Below are 17,754 nucleotides of genomic sequence, written 5' to 3'. Positions count from 1 at the left end.
TTGATTAAGATGATTTGTAGTAAAGGACAAAGCTAAGGTTGGAGCAGTCAATCACTGAAACCTCCACACTGCTCAGAGGAAACCCCCACCCTTAGCCACACTTCCTTTTGCCAACAACCCTTTAGATATGAAATACAGGCCCAGATTTATGTCACTCCTTTTCACCCTCTTCCTTCTCTCTCTGGCACACATATAACTGTCTTCACAACGAGACATTTCAGAGCGGCAGTACCAGAGATCCCTGGAGATCATAATCTCATAAACATGTATAGTTTATGAGTTTCAGCACTTTGAGTGAAGTGCACACAATTTAAGTTAGTTTAAGACTTAAGTTATGCAACCCATAACAAAAAGTGCACTGAGCGACGAAAGTCACTTTAATGAATAGTGTCTGTATGAATAAGACTGTGCCAACAGGAATAAAACACAATTTAGTTCATTAACATGAAAATCTCTCAATACCTTGAAGTCCTCGTCCCGGAGTGAAACACTTGGTCTGTTCAAAGGCTCGTGTCACAGTTGTTCCTTTCAACAAACTGGTGATGGACTCCACCTGAAAATGATATCAGCACCAAAACATCACAGGAAATTAGTCTTTAATTAGCTGACTGAGCAAATGGACAAACTCAAGATTATTTAGGTATTTCAAAACTCAGTCCCATTAGTGCTACTAAACATAAAGCGCCCAAGGAGGCAGTCTGCACAAAAACAAAACAAAAGCCCCCTTGAACTCCCACCCCATCAGCCGGAAAACATTTGTGCTGCATGTGAACTGGGAGTGTTGTGCTCCCGGAAACCTGTGTGCTATAAACCAAACAGCAGTCAAGAAGGACGCAGTGAGCTGGACATTCTCCATTTTACTGGTGATGGAGACATCCTTGTTAAAAAGTGTTGAGACAAAACGGATTGATCTCTGGGGGAAAATGACCATGGCCATGGTTCATTATGTGAGGGGCTTCAGCCTGTTTTTAGGTGTCAAAGAAGTCAAAGCTGAAGCTAAGTCTTCTTAAGAAAAGATTGGATAAAGCAAAAAGGAAGCAAAACCACTCATTTAAGCAAACTGCTATTATTTTTTTTCAATTAAAAATATTTAAATAGTAAATAACTATTTTTTTATTTGTCTATATTGATTGTTATTTTATATGTATATTATATTTTTAAAGTTTCATTTTAATATTTATTGTATATTTAGATAATTATAAATTAAAATATGAAATATTATTACATAATTATTGATTAAAATAAATATTTTTTTTATTAAAATATAAATGGGTAGTTGATATAACATTAAGTGACTTGCTATGTATGTTAAACTATTTTAAACAATGTTTTTATCATTTTTATTTAATAAATGCCATTTTTATGAAGCTGTATTAACGGATTAAATATTAAAACTTGTACTTCAATCATGTCTCACTGCCAGACCATTTAAAGGAGCTGTTTAAAAAAAATATACAACAAGATTCAATTCCTTAATATTTAACAAACAATTCATTGCTAATTAATTAACTTAACAAACCTTTATTATTCATTATCAATTATTAAGGAATTAGGTATCAAAAACTAACAATGAACAAAATTTTATTGCAAGATTTAATGTATAATGTGTAATGTATAATATAAATGTATAAATTAATGAATAGATCAACTAACGTTAATTTATACTACTTTGAACATTTTTAACTTGAAAAGTATATGTAGAAATTAGTATATTAGTATATGCAGAAATTCAATTATTATTAGTAGTATTATTATTCACATTTATATACACAAAAATGGATAAGACATTTAAGACATTGTGTCAGAAATGGTCCATGCTATTTATGTACCAAATACTGCAAAAAAAAGTTCACATGAACAAATGCTCTACTTTACATGCATGTGGATGTAAAAAAGTTTGTTGATCCTGACAGCAAACACACACCTGACTGAACAGATGCTCCAGGAAGCCATGTAGCTTCTTCTGTTTGTCGTGAGATATCCACACACTGGTTGGCATCTCGTCACCTGTATGTGATTGATTGTTTGTGTGTGTGTGTGTGTGTGTGTGTGTGTGTGTAGAGAGGATGAAGTGGTAATCATTAGGTAATCAATCAGGATACACACATTCAACACAGAGTCCTTAACACGTTTGTTTCATTAGTGAGGTATTGCCATAACAATGCAAACAATTCTCTCCTCTCCCTTCGTCTTTCCTGTCCTTCTCTTCCGCCATCTGTTCAGTAGTTAGCATCGAATGGCCATCAGTTTGGCAGACTCTGTATTTTGGCAGGTTCTGTTTGACTAAGTGGAAAATGCGTGCTTGATGTGCAGTGCAATGAGATAAGAATCAGTCTGAAAGGCATATCCAAGCACTTGCCAAATTTGATCACAATCATGGAGGATTTATCAGGGAGGTGAACTAACAATGGTGTTGTGATATCAGTGCAGGATGATGTCTGGTTACATTACCTGAGTCCATCTCGTCGCTGTGCACGTAAGAGCTGCAGTGACTGCTGCAGATGCTGGTGAAGGACGCTATGGAGTTCCTGTTGCTGTTACAATCACTGGAAGAAATCAGACAAACATTCAAGTGTTATGAACAATGAACATGAATACTAATACATGACAGGATCACAATGGTGCAGAAGCCATTCATTTCTGTTAAGATCACAGCAAATTCTTCTGAATTTATTCATGTGTGAGCTCTGGTGCAAATAAAGCCAAAAACATACTCTAAACCAACATAACATAAGCCAAAACTTTCTGCACTGACGGCCACTCATAAGTAGCTGTGTATTCTGATTTTAAAAAAGTCTCTTATGCTCATCAAGGCTGCATGCATTTGATTAAAAATACAGTAAAAACAGCAATTTTGTGAAACATTATTACAATGTAAAATAACTGTTTTCTATTTTCATTTATTTAAGAATGTAATTTATTCCTGCAATGGCAAAGCTGAATTTTAAGCATCATTGCTCTGGTCTTCATTGTCACGTGATCCTTCATAAATCATTCTAATACTGTATGCTGATTTACTGCTCAAGAAACATTTCTTTTTAACAATGTTGAAAGTGATGCTTAATATTTTTGTGGAAACCTTGATTCATTCATAAATCATTCTAATATGCTGATTTACTGCTCAAGAAACATTTCTTTTTAACAATGTTGAAAGTGATGCTTAATATTTTTGTGGAAACCTTGATTCAATTTTTTCAGGATTCTTTGATGAAAAGGAAGTTCAAAAGAACAGCATTTATTTGAAATAGAAATTATATAGTGTATTTATTTATTTTTGTATCAATATTTAAATTAATCAGTACATAAAGAAATGTATACATGTAACTACATATATATTTTTAACAACGTATATACTGTATAATACTATTTTTTTAAATACATATATATATATGTATACAATTTTGTGCTTTCTATTTTCCAAAATAATTTTTTTTTAAAACACACAATTTAGAAAACTTCTGATTTTTTTTCCATAAAATATATAAAATATAACTAAAATTCATTTTGTCATGACATTAGTTGACCTGAAAGAGGAAACTGACTTTAAAAGCAAATTGTGGATGTCTCTTTGTGGCACTGAGAATGCAACACGGACTTGTTTTGTGTTATGAATTGATTTAAAAGACAATGTTGTGTGAAATCAAGCAGAAACTGAGAAACCTGACAGACGTGATGTTTTAGAGAAGACTGTAAAAGTACTTTATGGCTACTGTAAGACACATTACCTATAGGAGTCCCTGTTGCTGATGGTGTCGTGACCCGAGTCCTCCTGCTCGTCTCCGGTCACATTAAAACACACTTTCTTCCCATTGCGTTCACTTTTCTCGCACTCACTCTCAGCTGAAATGTAGCTCTCAGTGGGCTTCCCTTCAGACCCTGTGGGATGTGTGATAGAGGAAAGCAAACTGTGGGAAATACAGAGAGAAAGAGAGAGACAAGGAGAACCAGAGAAAGATTAATCACACATAAATCACACTGCAATCTATGTGCAATAAAAGAGTCAGAATCTACACCTCCAGAAACACATGTTCACGACTCACATAAACAGAGGGAAAGACACATCACTCCACGACTCTGTCACAGTGAACTAGGGGTGGATAACACAACAAATACTAGCAGTTGAAAACAGTGGAAATAAGGCACAACCAATAAATAAAATAAAATGCACAATTTTCATCATTTACAATACAAAATGTATCAACTTTTGTGTATCTTATGACTTCTGTCAAAAGTGCAGTGTTCTTAAAATATTTATATTTTGTTCATTTTGCTTAGTGATTTATTGTCTGTCTTATTCCTGCTGATTATTTCCATTGTGTCACGGCTTGCTTTAGTTTGTGCTGTTGCTCATTTCCATTGTTTTATGGTTTATTTCCATTATGTTGTGGGTTTCTCTGTTGCGCTGTGGTTTATTTCCTTTGTGTTGTGCATTTTTCTGTTACTTTCAACTTTATTTGCTTTTGTTGTGCTGTGCATCCATTTATCCAACTGTCACTTCCCAAACCCTAACATCTTGTAAGTCTAGCATGGTTTCAAATTATATTTGAAACATTTCGAGAGGATCAGGCACAGCGTGTCAGAGTGCTAAATGTGTGAGGATGACCAGAGCCAAACTAAATCACAACCTGTTTGTGCTCGGCTTCCGGACAACAACTCAAGGAAGTTAGAGGTCCTTAAAATATGGATAACATCAAAACACGCATATACAGCTGTATCAACAGTCATAGATTCCTCTCCTGGAGGACGGCGAAGAAAATGTAGACGCTTATTCTCACACATGGGGACATTTAAGCCATATTTTCAGTCTGGTTTTGAGGCCCAGTCTCTCCACACATGAACATACTAACATGTCAAGCCTTGTTTGAGTTTCAGACAAACCCCTCCGGGTTCTTTTAATGAGAGGGGACATATAAACATACTTTCGTGGAATACGTTCCCTTACGAGTGCAAACCATAACTCTGATTCTCATCCTAACCTAACAATAAACAAAACCTTGATGAAATCTCTTCCAACCCAAATCAATTCTGAGAGTGAGAAATTGAGGAACGTCTCCAGCGACGCCTCGCTCGTGAGATTGCCCGAAGGCCTCTCCAGCTGCCCTAGTTCTCCAACTTTGCGGTTTATAACAATGTTCCCTCCTGTCAAAGCAGACAGGTCGCCACCATTGAGTACCATTCTGTCGCCATGGAAAAGAGCACCCAGCACTGCTATTGGCTGAAGCTTAATAAGGAAGTGTGCTCAGCATGGGGCCTCGAGGGGCACTGAGCACCAAAGTGAGAAGAAGTGGAGGAGGGGAACAATGATGAAGGGGAGATCTTGGTTTGGGTCCATGGGTCTATCTGCCTACGGTCCTTTATACATGAGTGTTTTCATGTGACATATGAGGCTCTTTACATTCAGCTAATGTCGTGCAGCTGATTCGGCACTTTCAACTATAATCAGAATGTGTCTTCTGGTTAAGTCACACTTTATAACAATGTTCCCTCCTGTCAAAGCAGACAGGTCGCCACCATTGAGTACCATTCTGTCGCCATGGAAAAGAGCACCCAGCACTGCTATTGGCTGAAGCTTAATAAGGAAGTGTGCGCAGCATGGGGCCTCGAGGGGCACTGAGCACCAAAGTGAGAAGAAGTGGAGGAGGGGAACAATGATGAAGGGGAGATCTTGGTTCGGGTCCATGGGTCTATCTGCCTACGGTCCTTTATACATGAGTGCTTTCATGTGACATATGAGGCTCTTTACATTCAGCTAATGTCGTGCAGCTGATTCGGCACTTTCAACTATAATCAGAATGTGTCTTCTGGTCAAGTCACACTTTCAAATACAAATGAGATCACTATCTAAAACATCTGAGAAGATAGATATGAAACATCTGCATTTAACTAGTAGGACAGTACAGAACTGGAGCCAAAGAGAGGAACAGAATGTGATATGGGTTTTATGGCATATGATCTATTTGGCTAAAATGTTCTTCTGAGAAAAGTGAAGCTGTCCAGAGAAGAGCTGCTTATGTGAACGCCACTTAAAGTTAATATTAAAATCCATTCGTGATGCATCTGGAATACTGATAAATTCTTTTTTTAAACAATGCTAGGAGCATCTGTTAAGAAAACAAGGATACATACATTTTAGGAAACTTATTTTAATCAGTGGGAAATCCTAATTTAAATGATTATGATTCAAATTAATTACATTTTAGGATTCTACATTTTAGGAGCTTAAAGGGGATGTCTAATGCTATTTCATGCATTCTGACTTATTTACACTGCTAAAGAGTTGGATTCTCATGCTAAACATGGCCAAAGTCTCAAAAACGATTTGGACGTATGATGGAGTATCTCTGTGCCAAAGGCATTCATTCAGGTTTCACATAAGTTTCAGAAAGTGTTTTTCAAGTATGGCCTTGTATGATATCATAAAGGGCGGGATTTCTTGTATGGACACTTCTCCCAGAAGAGCGAGCGCACACATCAACCAGAGCGAGTGCAAGAGCACGGCCATCAACGTGCTTCATTTGGGTAACAGAAGTCGTCGGGATCCAATTCTAGATTGAATATATATGGCTGGATCTGATTTTTAGCCATAGTTAATTTAAGTCAATAAAGTTTTTGTTCCGTTTTTATTTATGTCGATGTCATGGCTTGTAGACGATCGCTACGTAAAAGCTTTGCATGCTCGTGACTCGATAGCTCCGCCCTCAGCATGCCTCCAGGAGCTTGACTGTTCGGAGAGAATCGGTACAGCTGTATCTGTCTTTTATAAATCTGATAAAAGTAACCCTTCCGGTCATTTGTGATTTACTGGATATTTCTTAATCACAATTTCTACCCAATAAAATATTATAGAGCTTGTAAATGTGGCATTTTTGGATTTTGTTAATTTACATGACCTTTCCAGGTACAGAAATCACATTTAAAATGTTAAAATTTAGGGTTTTCTAGACTGTTGGAATACTGGTTCTTTAAAGGAAACAAATAGTTGTTGATTTTTTTAGTTGTTTTAGCTTTGTCACATTTTTAATCATTTTAAGACCCCTTGGAACTTTGCTGAGGCCCCCAGTGGGCCCTGGACTCGTGGTTTAGAACCACTGCTTAAAAGCGACAATTCATCCAAAAATAAAAATTCTGTTATTATTTAATCATCCTCATGTTGTTCCAGTCCTGACTTTCTTTCTTCTGTGAACCACACACATTTAAAAAATAAAAAATAAAGTCATACAGGTTTGGAATGACATGAAGGTGATAAAAAAATTACAGAATTTTCATGTTTGGGTGAAGTGTCCCTTTAAGACAGTTATATAGTAACAACAAACACCAGGCACAAGTCTTTCTGAACCACCCACTTCAGATCTCCTCATACTTTGCTTTATTTAGCCTTTTCTTCAACCTCAACAACTGTAGAGATCAATGCACTTCTTAATCACAGAGTCTGAGGCTTCCGGAAGTGGCTCCAATGAGCTACTCAGCTGCTATTTGCCCCATTATTGCTGCATGATAAGGATGGCTGTCTGACAACCGCCTCCAGGCAGCCATTACAGCACTCTCTCTTGCCCAGGGCTGTGAGGAAGGTCATTATTTCCCCACCAGATCAAGGACGGCCTTGCCAATAAGTATAATCACAGACCTTCAGCCAGCAATCGGCACTGACAAGCATATGGCAGCAACAGTGAAAGGTGCCGCCCCCACCGCAGATCAAGACTAGCTGTAATTGCCATCATGTCCACCGAGGATCTGAGCATGTGATGGCCATGTAATGATGAAAATTCAAAGGCTGATGGGATAATGGGTGTTTTTTATTATTTAAACTATATATTTTTTATTTTTGCATATTTACATTTTGGAATATGGGCCTCAGAGTGCCTTATTTCGTTCAAGGTGTTAATGTGCTTCCAGAAAATGAAACCATCAACAGCTCGGCTCAGACAGGAAATACCCACCCTCTTTTTGCTTAAGTATCTCACACACACACACATTTAGTTGCTGGATTAAAAAAAAGAAGGTAATTAGAAACATAATGCAAATTCCAGATGTTGGGTCATGTGAAATGTACAAAGATTACATGGTTGCTGGGACAGTAACATCCCATAGAGACTCTAGAAGTTATAAGAACTGTCACATCTAGACACAACTTGCGTGATATCTGACGTCATTTCATTCCAAATTCAACATCTGAATAAATGTTTCAAATCATCTACAGTCAAGGGAGACGTAAAAATGCTGCAAATAAGTTAACCTTCAAATGTTTAATATTATTAATTAACATCATGCCAAGATTTTACAACGTTCAACCAAATCTGTTTTTTGTTTTTGTTTTTTTAATTTTTGTTTCTTAACAACAACAACAACAATAATAATAATAATACTATCATATAATAACACCTAATTAATGATTTAGCTAAAAAGCACACTCAAGAAAAATATAAAAAAATGAATAAAAAAGAAAATATTTATTATTATTATTATTATTATTATTATTATCATCATCATCTTCTTAAAATCTCAATAATTCAGTTAAAGCACACTTGATAAAATAATAATAATAATAAATCTTATTGTTAATTATTTATTTATTTATTTATATTATTTACCTTCTAACCTCTTGATCGAGGTATGCTTACATATTCACTGTATCACTAATATTAGCCATGGTTGTTTTGCACCGAATCCCTAAGTAATAATTTCGTTTTTCTGATTTCTTTCCACCCCCTCTGTGACTTTAAAAGCATGATAACCAGGTAGACCAGTTCATTCAGAGGGTAGGCCACCAACAAAAGAATAAAGAGAATAATACATAAACCACAATGAAGGATCTCCTCCGATGAAAGATAATACATTTCTAATGATCAAGCTCTCTTTGTGTTGAGTTCTCTTGAAGCAAAGGGCAATAATACAGTTCAATCACAACTCTGTTTGCCTTGAAAAAGTTTTGATTCACTTCCAAACTTGACTTTTCGTCAGTTTAATATCGAATTTTAAGACAGATGTTGTACTAGGCTGAAAAGGAAAGCTATATATGCATGTATTGAACATGTTCACATGACGAAACAAAGATATTGCCAAATAAAAATGTCATACTCATGAATCTGGGCAGCGTAGCACGCCATCTCTTTGACGACAGTGGTGAGTTTTGTCAGCAGTTTGTGGTAGGCATCCAGGATGAGTAGTTCATCCTCCCGGAGCAGGAAGCGCAGACCGTGACCTTCTGCCCTGCTAAGACTGTGTCCTGATGGGGCGGCCATGCTTGTGATACTATGCTGGACGTAAACCATGGGGTTCAGCATGCCTGAAATCACAAATCAGCAGAGAAAAGCTACCAGACATGAACTTAAACCCAATATTTATTTCATAGGTGTCTTTAAACTGGCCATTGCTTCCTGTAACGCACGGTCTCTGCTTGTACATTACATTTAGGATTATATCTTCACCCACCCTGCTCTGAATTGTGGCCTCCTTTCTCTAGAGTGTTTTTCCTGTTGTCCAGCTGGACTCCGAAGGCACTTCCAAGGGAAGAAGTGGTCTTGGGATAAGACACCTCCATTACATTGATGTGACAGTTGGTGGGGCAAAAGTCACTGCTGTGTAGAGGGGAAACCTTGGTCTTCGCCTGCTTGAATGTGGGCCAGGCCCTGTTCTTCAAAACCCGTGAAAACTGAGAGCAGAGAGGCATTAGTGTAAGATACAGTAAATATTTTGTGTGAGTATGAGCAAGGGCTAATTGGTTTTTCCTATGTAAATCATCTAAACATGTACTACTGTACCCAAAACAACTCAACACTGTGTTGTTTCAACCAACCTGGCTTCAGTAAGAGTTAGCCAAAGGATCTTTAGATTGAGTCTGGTATGCTAACACGCTAAGCCCATTACAGTTCAGTACTTTCCCATCAAGCTCTAGTGCAGTTTAATATTCGGATTAAACTGTGAACACTAAAACGTGTTTTGACAATACAAAAGCTCAGTCTATACCAAACAGTCTATAAAAACACCAGTCCATCAGCATCTCCAATCACCTGTTGATGTTCTTGGCATGTTTAACAGTAAACCAATCTATGGTGGTTTAAGGTCTTAGCTGGAAGCTTAGGCTGGTTCTCACTGGTCAGGCTAGTGTATTTTGATACACTTTTAAGAGCAGTGGTTCTCAACTAGGGCCTCCAAGATTACATTTATATTACACTTAAGTATTTGGTAAACACTTTTATCCAAAGTGATTTACATTGCATTCAAGGTACACATTTGATCAGTTCTTGCTTTCCCTGGGATTCGAACCCATGACCTTGGACATTTAAAATGGCAGATTTGGCGTTATGATTGGTCAGATCACCTGTTAATCAAACTCCCGGCGAAGGGTCAGTTGCTTAGAAATAGCTAAATTTGTGAGTAAATACTGAGCTTAGAGATCAGCTGGCTACTTAGCTAAATCAGCTGAACACAAATGTAATCATGCTAGAAGAACAGTTAGACCAACTAAACACCAGCTTGACCATGTAAGAAGACCAGCTAGACCAGGCTAGGAGACCTTGTTAAGCCAGATAAGACTAGTAAACCACCTTAGGGTGGTTTAAGATGGGCTATTCAGCATGTCATTCATCAAATGCAAAGTCAGTTTGCACCCTCATTCACTGTTTTCCAGAAGGAATGTCCTTTTTCCACAGAAAATCAATCATATAGGATGATTTATTTACAAAGCAAGACTATTCATGAATAGATCCATATTGCATCTGAAATTATAACTGTTTTAAACAGTTTGCATTCAAAATCACAGCTTCAGGCACAGGAGCATATAATTGAATCAGTTACAGGCTGACAAGACCTCAATGCTCCCCTTGAGCAGGGATTTGAACCTCGCCTTTTTCCAACAATGACATAACGATTCTTTGGTTGTGATCATGAATGGCTGCGGTCACGGACTACACTGGACGGGTTACAGCTGCTTTGGACACGTAGCCTCCCCTCAGACCGGACTTCCCACATTCCTGGCTTTGACAAACGGGGAGCTTCAGTGTCCGGGGTCCGGACCCTGCCAGACCTCTCACAGGGCCCTACTGAGAATGCAGCAGAAGGGAAATTATGCAACGGGACGGGATGTTCAGAGCTATTTATAGCCGGTGAAGCAACAGCTAATTAATCCAGTGCTGATGTTAAATCAGATCACAAGGGAAAACAATGGAAACTGTCAGACGTTTGCGGACGTATTTTTCCTTTTCTTGCTCCAAATAAGAGCAGCCGATGGAAATTGAAAATTAAATTTTGCACAAGTCTGCTTCCTTTGGTACTGGTGGACTCGCATATTTATTCAATCAAGGCCAGCAGGTGTTAAAAAGGACAGGGTGGGATGGTTTCCTGTTCGGTAACCTAAATAGAAGTACTACAAGTCAAGCAAAGTTTTCTTAGCTGCAGCCATCCAAAGGCCACAAAACTAGAGAAATTTATCAAGACTGAAAATAGTTTTTAAAACATAGAATAAGATCCACCCTGCTAAAAACACCAGCATATGGCAGATAGTTTTGGATGTGGGTGTGCCAGGGTGTCTGCAATAGTCTTTTATAACCAGCATTACCAGCAAGATTTAGTCATCAAGCTTAATCAGGTGGGAAAAAAAGCTAAAATGAAGAGTTCAACCAAAAATGAAAATTCTGTTAATGTGCCATAATTGAATATGCACAGAATAAACACCAAGGGAGGATTTTCAGTGAATGATGGTTTTAGTTTTGGTCTATTCCTCACACAAATTTTACAGTATAAAACAAAAAAACAACCATAACAATAACAATAATAATAATAATATAGTAAATATTAAATAAATAATATTATTAAAAAAATGTTCTTTAAACAATTATAAAAATATAAAACAATAATAATAAAAGTAGAAAATAAAAATAAGCAAAATATTATTAAAATTTGTAAATAAAATATAAAATAAAAAATTTTAAAAATAAAATAAAACTATGTACAAATAATAGCATTTGCCCTCATTCACTTCCACTGAATGGAAAAGAGAAATAAAAGAAAGACATGAGTGAATGATGACAATATTTTCACTTTTAGGTGCACATAATTGCTTTTTAAAATTATATATTCTCCTTATTTTTCGACTCATTTTATATTTGCTTTTATATTTTGCTAAAAATGCACAGCACAGTTGTGCTTCACAAATGCTATGACTCAAAGTTTTTCCTAGTGAAAACGTGGCTATGCTGGTCCATGTTTTTCATTCTGTAAGAAGAAGTGTTTCACACAATGCTTGCTGACCTTCCTGTAATTGGTGATCCTTCGATTGATATGCTCCAGTTTCTCGCCGCACATGGCACTGAATCTGGTCTGCAGGTCCTCAGAGATAAGCTCTGTGCTGGAGCTCAGTCGACTACAAGTCTGCACCAACTGCTCATCGTTCCTGGCCAATGCTTCTAAAATCTGACAAACCACACAAAGAAAGACATAGAACATGAGGTTTGGCAGAAAAAAAGAGCTTTGGTCATATGCCAGATGTGCTTTCCACTGTTCATCTGTCAGTTATACGGATAAATTGAGCAAAACTGCCATAGGTCAAGTGAGTTAGAAACACTGCATGCATTTCCCAAAACAGATAAACAGAACTTTGTTGTTCCCTTGTGGTTATTGCAGGGGTGTGCTGCATCCAGCCATTATTTCCTTAATAGTTGTATGACTGTAAAAACAGTATTATTTACACTAAAACAAGACTAGATGTCCGGTGACGCATTATAGGAGTCAGTTAAGGCCATTCATGTTCCAACACAGAACACAGTAACCATGAGTTCCCAGTTCATTCTCAATAAAAAGCTTTTGTAACTGGTAGCAACACATGTCCTCAGCACAAGATAAATAGGTTTTTATTTATGTATGTATGTATGTATGCATGCATTTATTTATTCATTTATTTTTTGCAGTTGCCATGTAACTTTGCACAATCAGGGGTGATTTTATTTACAATCAGTGAAAAAAGTTATTTTTTTTGTGATCAACTGTAATTAAGTTAATGTTCCATGTTATATTGTATTTATTATTCATAAAATGTACTGAATTCATGGAATTTAAATGTTAAACTAAAATTCATGAAATATTTAAAACTAAAACTGGCATAAAATTATTTTAAAAATCAGTCAAATGTTTTTATTTATTTTTAATAAAAATAAACATTAAAGTATTTAATGGATATATATTACAAATTTATCAAAAAAGTAAATAAAAATAAGTAAACATTTAAAAATGTGTGTGTGTGTGTGTGTGTGTGTGTGTGTGTGTGTGTGTGTGTGTGTGTGTGTGTGTGTGTGTGTGTGTGTGTGTGTGAACATATACATACTAACAAACAAAATTGGCAAAAAGTTTTTTTCTCTAAAGTATGTTAATTAAATACAAAAATAAATTAAATACCTTTACACACAAATGTCACGTTTACAGCTGTCTATGCAACCAAGAATAGTAGGGCAATAAAAAATAAATTTGACACACGGTGGTAGAATTATTTTCTCAAAAGAGAGAGCAGCCTTTGCCTGTAAGAAAATTTAAGAGTGCACTGTGTGCACAATTGTGTGTGTATGTTAATTAAATACAAAAATAAATTAAATACCTTTACACACAAATGTCACGTTTACAGCTGTCTATGCAACCAAGAATAGTAGGGCAATAAAAAATAAATTTGACACACGGTGGTAGAATTATTTTCTCAAAAGAGAGAGCAGCCTTTGCCTGTAAGACTGTGGAGGAGAGAAAAAATTTAAGAGTGCACTGTGACCATAACAATTGCATGTAATCTGCCTAACAGCACTGAAATATGAAAAATCATCTGAAGAGAGTTTTCTCAGAGGAAGTGCAGACCAACCCAAGCAGATGTTTGTAATAAGGCAGAAATTGCTGGCAGTTAAAGGAATTAAAAACAAAAGAGAGTCTTAATACGTAGAACACGTCAGTGCATTAGTCCCATTAGCGTGCGTTTCTGAGACGTCACTCTCAAGCTGCGATGCCTCCACTGCTTGGCAACAGAACGCTGAACAGTCTTTCCTGACAGCTGTTGGTTCATTAACGTAGATTGTAAATCATTGAAATCCATTTTTAGGGAAACGAAATATGCCGTACATTTGTAAACACGTGTGATAAAAAGTGATTGAGAGCAGCTGAGATCACACACTGCAGGATGCTGCATGCAATGCTAAAGATATTCAAGCAAACGTTAATAATCAACAACAGATATCACACTTTACATAACCATATCTCGTTTTCTCACACTCCCTTGCTGACGCTACAAAAGGAGAGACGTGCGCACAAAACCTGCAACACTTGCAAAACTTACTGGACTAAATACAAAAACATCCACCAACCACAATCAAGAATTCTGTGATATTAAACAGGACAATACTTGATTGCCAAATGGATATTACAGTTCAAAAGTTTGGGGTCAGTAATACTTCTTCGTTTTTTCTTTTTTTTTGAAAGAAAGAAATTATTAATTTTATTAAGCAAGGAAGAATTAAATTGAACTTTTTAAAATAAACAGTAGTATTACCACAAAAATATTCAGCAGCACAAATGTTTTCAGCATTGATCATTAGAAATGTTTCCATTCAGCATTAGAATGATTCGACACAGAAGACTGAATAATAATAATAATAATAATAATAATAATAAAATAAATAAAAGTGATATTTAACTATATTTTAAAATATTAAATTAAAACCGTTATAATAATAATATAATAAATGTAATAATGTAATATCGTACATTGCAATCCAGTAAAAGTGTTTATGACTTTCTACCTGTCATGGAGTTAGATTATAGCTTTTTTATGGCTTTTTATAGCTTTGTAGGATGTTCGATAAAATATTTTATAAACATTTTGCTAAAAAATATAGATATATTTTTGAAGGGGTCAAATGAAAACATTGTCAGAGTCAGTAAAATTCAGGTCGAACAAATTTGCAGGAAAAATACTTTTGTAAGAGCAATAGTTCCACCTGAGTCATTTATATCTCTTCCCTTCCATAGTCTCCACACAGTGACAAATGCTCTATGATTTAAAGTGTTTATCCTTTTATTCCGCAGCAGGGGGTCGTAAAGACCACTTTCATTTGTCACACACACTTCGTTTAATATACTCTGCTGTCAGCTTCTATCAGTGGTTGTGTGTTACGCATGAACTGTGAAGAGGGCCTTACAAATGTATAAGACAATCCCTGTTGTCTTCTCTGCTTCTGTATGAATTAATTCACTGGTGTGTGTCTGTGGGATGACTCATGTGACTCTACCTTGGCCGTGAGGCTGAAAAAGCCTTTTGGTTCCACCATTTTCTCCAAGACGTGACACTTCATCCCAGCCGTGCTGTCATACTCGTACATGACGCCGTACTCCAGATACACGTTATCCACCGTCAGGCTGACGTGATCTTTTTTTCCGTCTATTATGGCGATGGTGTTGAACTTGTCCATGACTTCTGTTGAACACGCACACCAGTTTGTGTCAATGTTATTAGTCTGAGCAGCCCAAAAGAGACAAAAGAAGCACATAAATAATCCAAAACCAATATTTTGATGGCTGGAGCTCATCTAGAGACCACCAATCTGCTTCCTGCTTAATAACAAAATACCAAAAATCTTTATATATACAAATGCAAATCTTTAGTGCTATTTACTGACCCAGACCACCACCACAACTAAGCGAATAAGTTCCAATTTATATTTTAGGTTAAGGTTAAGAGCAGTGTTAATCTTGTCAATGAAATTACTGATGAAAACGCAGCAATGCAAAAAAAATTTTTTGAGTTCAACAACTATAATGAATTCAAAAAAGGCGAAATCATGATGGTCATGATAATTTTTTTTCATAATTTTACTTTGTTACAGTTTTTCCTTCACATTTTCATCATTTTATTGCCAATGTGTATAATTAAATAATTAAATTCAAAGTCCATTTTATATATACAATCTTTCCATGTCCTGTGAATTCTACTGAAGTAGGACTGTGAATGAAGAGTGATCGAAGGCAAGACAAAATTAAAATAAATTAAATTAAATTAATAATACTGTGCATATTTAATACAAATAAAATAAAATGGAATACAAATTAAGAATCAGTCATTACAAAATATTGCCTAAATTTACCAAAATAAAAAGTACAAAAATCAGTGCTGTCAATAAACCATGAGACATGAGTTGTTTCCATGTCCTGTGAATCACGTATGAGGCTACTGACATGAGACTGTAGAGTTAGTCTCAGAGGACAAAGAAGAAGAGTAAATATCAAGACTAGAGTGGGAGGATGAAAAAGTGTGTACTTGTGTGTACAATATGTGTTTGCACTGGTGTGTGTAACAGCACCTTCAACTTTACACTCAAACACATCTCCGTTCTCCCCTGCGGCGGGCTTCTGATTGGTTCTCTTGTGGTCTTCCTGTGCGCTCTCGCTGTTGTTGTACACCCATTTAATGGAGTCTTGCTGCAATAAGGAACAACAAAACACATTTCAGACAGACTTACTTTCAAAACAAGAATTGCGAGTTGATCACACACTCCCATAGGACACAAAAATCAAAAAGCAAAAACCTTATTTTTTACTAGATAGCAATGAGGTTAAATGTAGGGCAAATAGAGAACTTTCCTTTAAGAAAAAGACCCTGCCAATCTACCATGTTTCTCTTGATTTGTGCATTCACTGAATGTGAATATGGCCGATATACTTCAAGAAAGAAGAACAAACTGGTGTGGTCACATTTATCATTGATCGGCAAATTTTTTTTCAATGGGAATCTGCACAATTGGGAATTTCACATGAGGGCAAAAGATTTCCCCACACAGATTTCACAACAGGTTCACGTTGCTTGGTCTTAAAGTGACTTCTGAGTGAACTGTACTACATGCATCGCTACACTATTGACAAAATATCACCTAAATGTCGCTAATGTGGCTTCTTCTTAGCATAGGTATTTCGGACTTCCTTTTAGCCCTAAATGCCAAACGAAAAAGAACTTTGCAGAGTATATCAGAGCCTTTATATGTTTATCTCCCCTACATTTCCCTCCTCTTGATGGTGGGCCGCAAATCCCTGCTCAGCAGGAGGGTGGGCACTCCTTCACTCTTTTTCCATGCCTGATGGAAACCAGAGTCCAGCCAGTGTGCCAATCACACCGGCCTACTTCAGCCTGTGCCAAGCCTGTACTTTATTGCCCTCCAAAACAAGGCTGCCTGGCCCATTCCTTAACCCATATTCCTCACACCCCCAGCCAGCTTCCTGGCCTTCTTCCCCGCCCTGTTCCGCAAAAGAAGCCATAATTGCTATTATTGCTGGGTAATGATCCAGACCGGATCACAAAGGGTTCTGTTATGTGCTTTGTAGTGCTTTATATATGCAGATTTAATATTTAGAAAGGTCAGGAATACTGCATTTCCATGGAGCAGCTGAGAGATGCTCACACTCTTACCTGTGTGGGACGCCGGTACTTCCTGCAGGCTGTGACGTGGGCGATGACACTGGCGTGGCTTTCTTTGCTCACATTGATGCCGTTCACTTTAATGATGCACTGACCCGGGTGAAGGCCTGCGACTGCTGCAACGGTGCCTTTTAAGAAACAAGAAGAGAGATAAGATATATTTGGCCAAAATCTAAGACAACTTTGCATAAAACAGCAGAATGCAAAATGATGGACAGTGCGAACAAAATTAAGTACTCAAAAGCATTCAGTACTGAAAAGTTGAGATAAAAACTATTCATTGTACAGTAGGGTGACCATACGTGTCATTTTCCCAGGACGCG

The 17,754-nt window shown here is 36.8% G+C and overlaps 1 protein-coding gene across 1 annotated transcript in view; it reads right to left on the bottom strand.

Moving 5' to 3' along the window:
- prex2 (phosphatidylinositol-3,4,5-trisphosphate-dependent Rac exchange factor 2) overlaps nucleotides 1-17,754 on the bottom strand; it is a 134,887-nt gene that overhangs the window by 47,159 nt on the left and 69,974 nt on the right. Inside the window, exons 20-29 of the mRNA XM_016271792.1 lie at nucleotides 17,423-17,559; nucleotides 16,323-16,440; nucleotides 15,255-15,439; nucleotides 12,247-12,408; nucleotides 9,430-9,649; nucleotides 9,076-9,283; nucleotides 3,726-3,905; nucleotides 2,452-2,546; nucleotides 1,925-2,007; nucleotides 463-553 (exon numbers count right to left, since the gene is read on the bottom strand). Coding sequence (XP_016127278.1) covers nucleotides 463-553; nucleotides 1,925-2,007; nucleotides 2,452-2,546; nucleotides 3,726-3,905; nucleotides 9,076-9,283; nucleotides 9,430-9,649; nucleotides 12,247-12,408; nucleotides 15,255-15,439; nucleotides 16,323-16,440; nucleotides 17,423-17,559 — 1,479 coding nt within the window. The remainder of the gene's footprint in view (nucleotides 1-462; nucleotides 554-1,924; nucleotides 2,008-2,451; nucleotides 2,547-3,725; nucleotides 3,906-9,075; nucleotides 9,284-9,429; nucleotides 9,650-12,246; nucleotides 12,409-15,254; nucleotides 15,440-16,322; nucleotides 16,441-17,422; nucleotides 17,560-17,754) is intronic.

Source organism: Sinocyclocheilus grahami, unplaced genomic scaffold (genome assembly GCF_001515645.1).
Source record: "Sinocyclocheilus grahami isolate Dianchi unplaced genomic scaffold, SAMN03320097.WGS_v1.1 scaffold65.1, whole genome shotgun sequence".
Lineage (NCBI taxonomy): Eukaryota > Metazoa > Chordata > Actinopteri > Cypriniformes > Cyprinidae > Sinocyclocheilus > Sinocyclocheilus grahami.
This window is presented reverse-complemented; position numbering and strand designations above follow the sequence as displayed.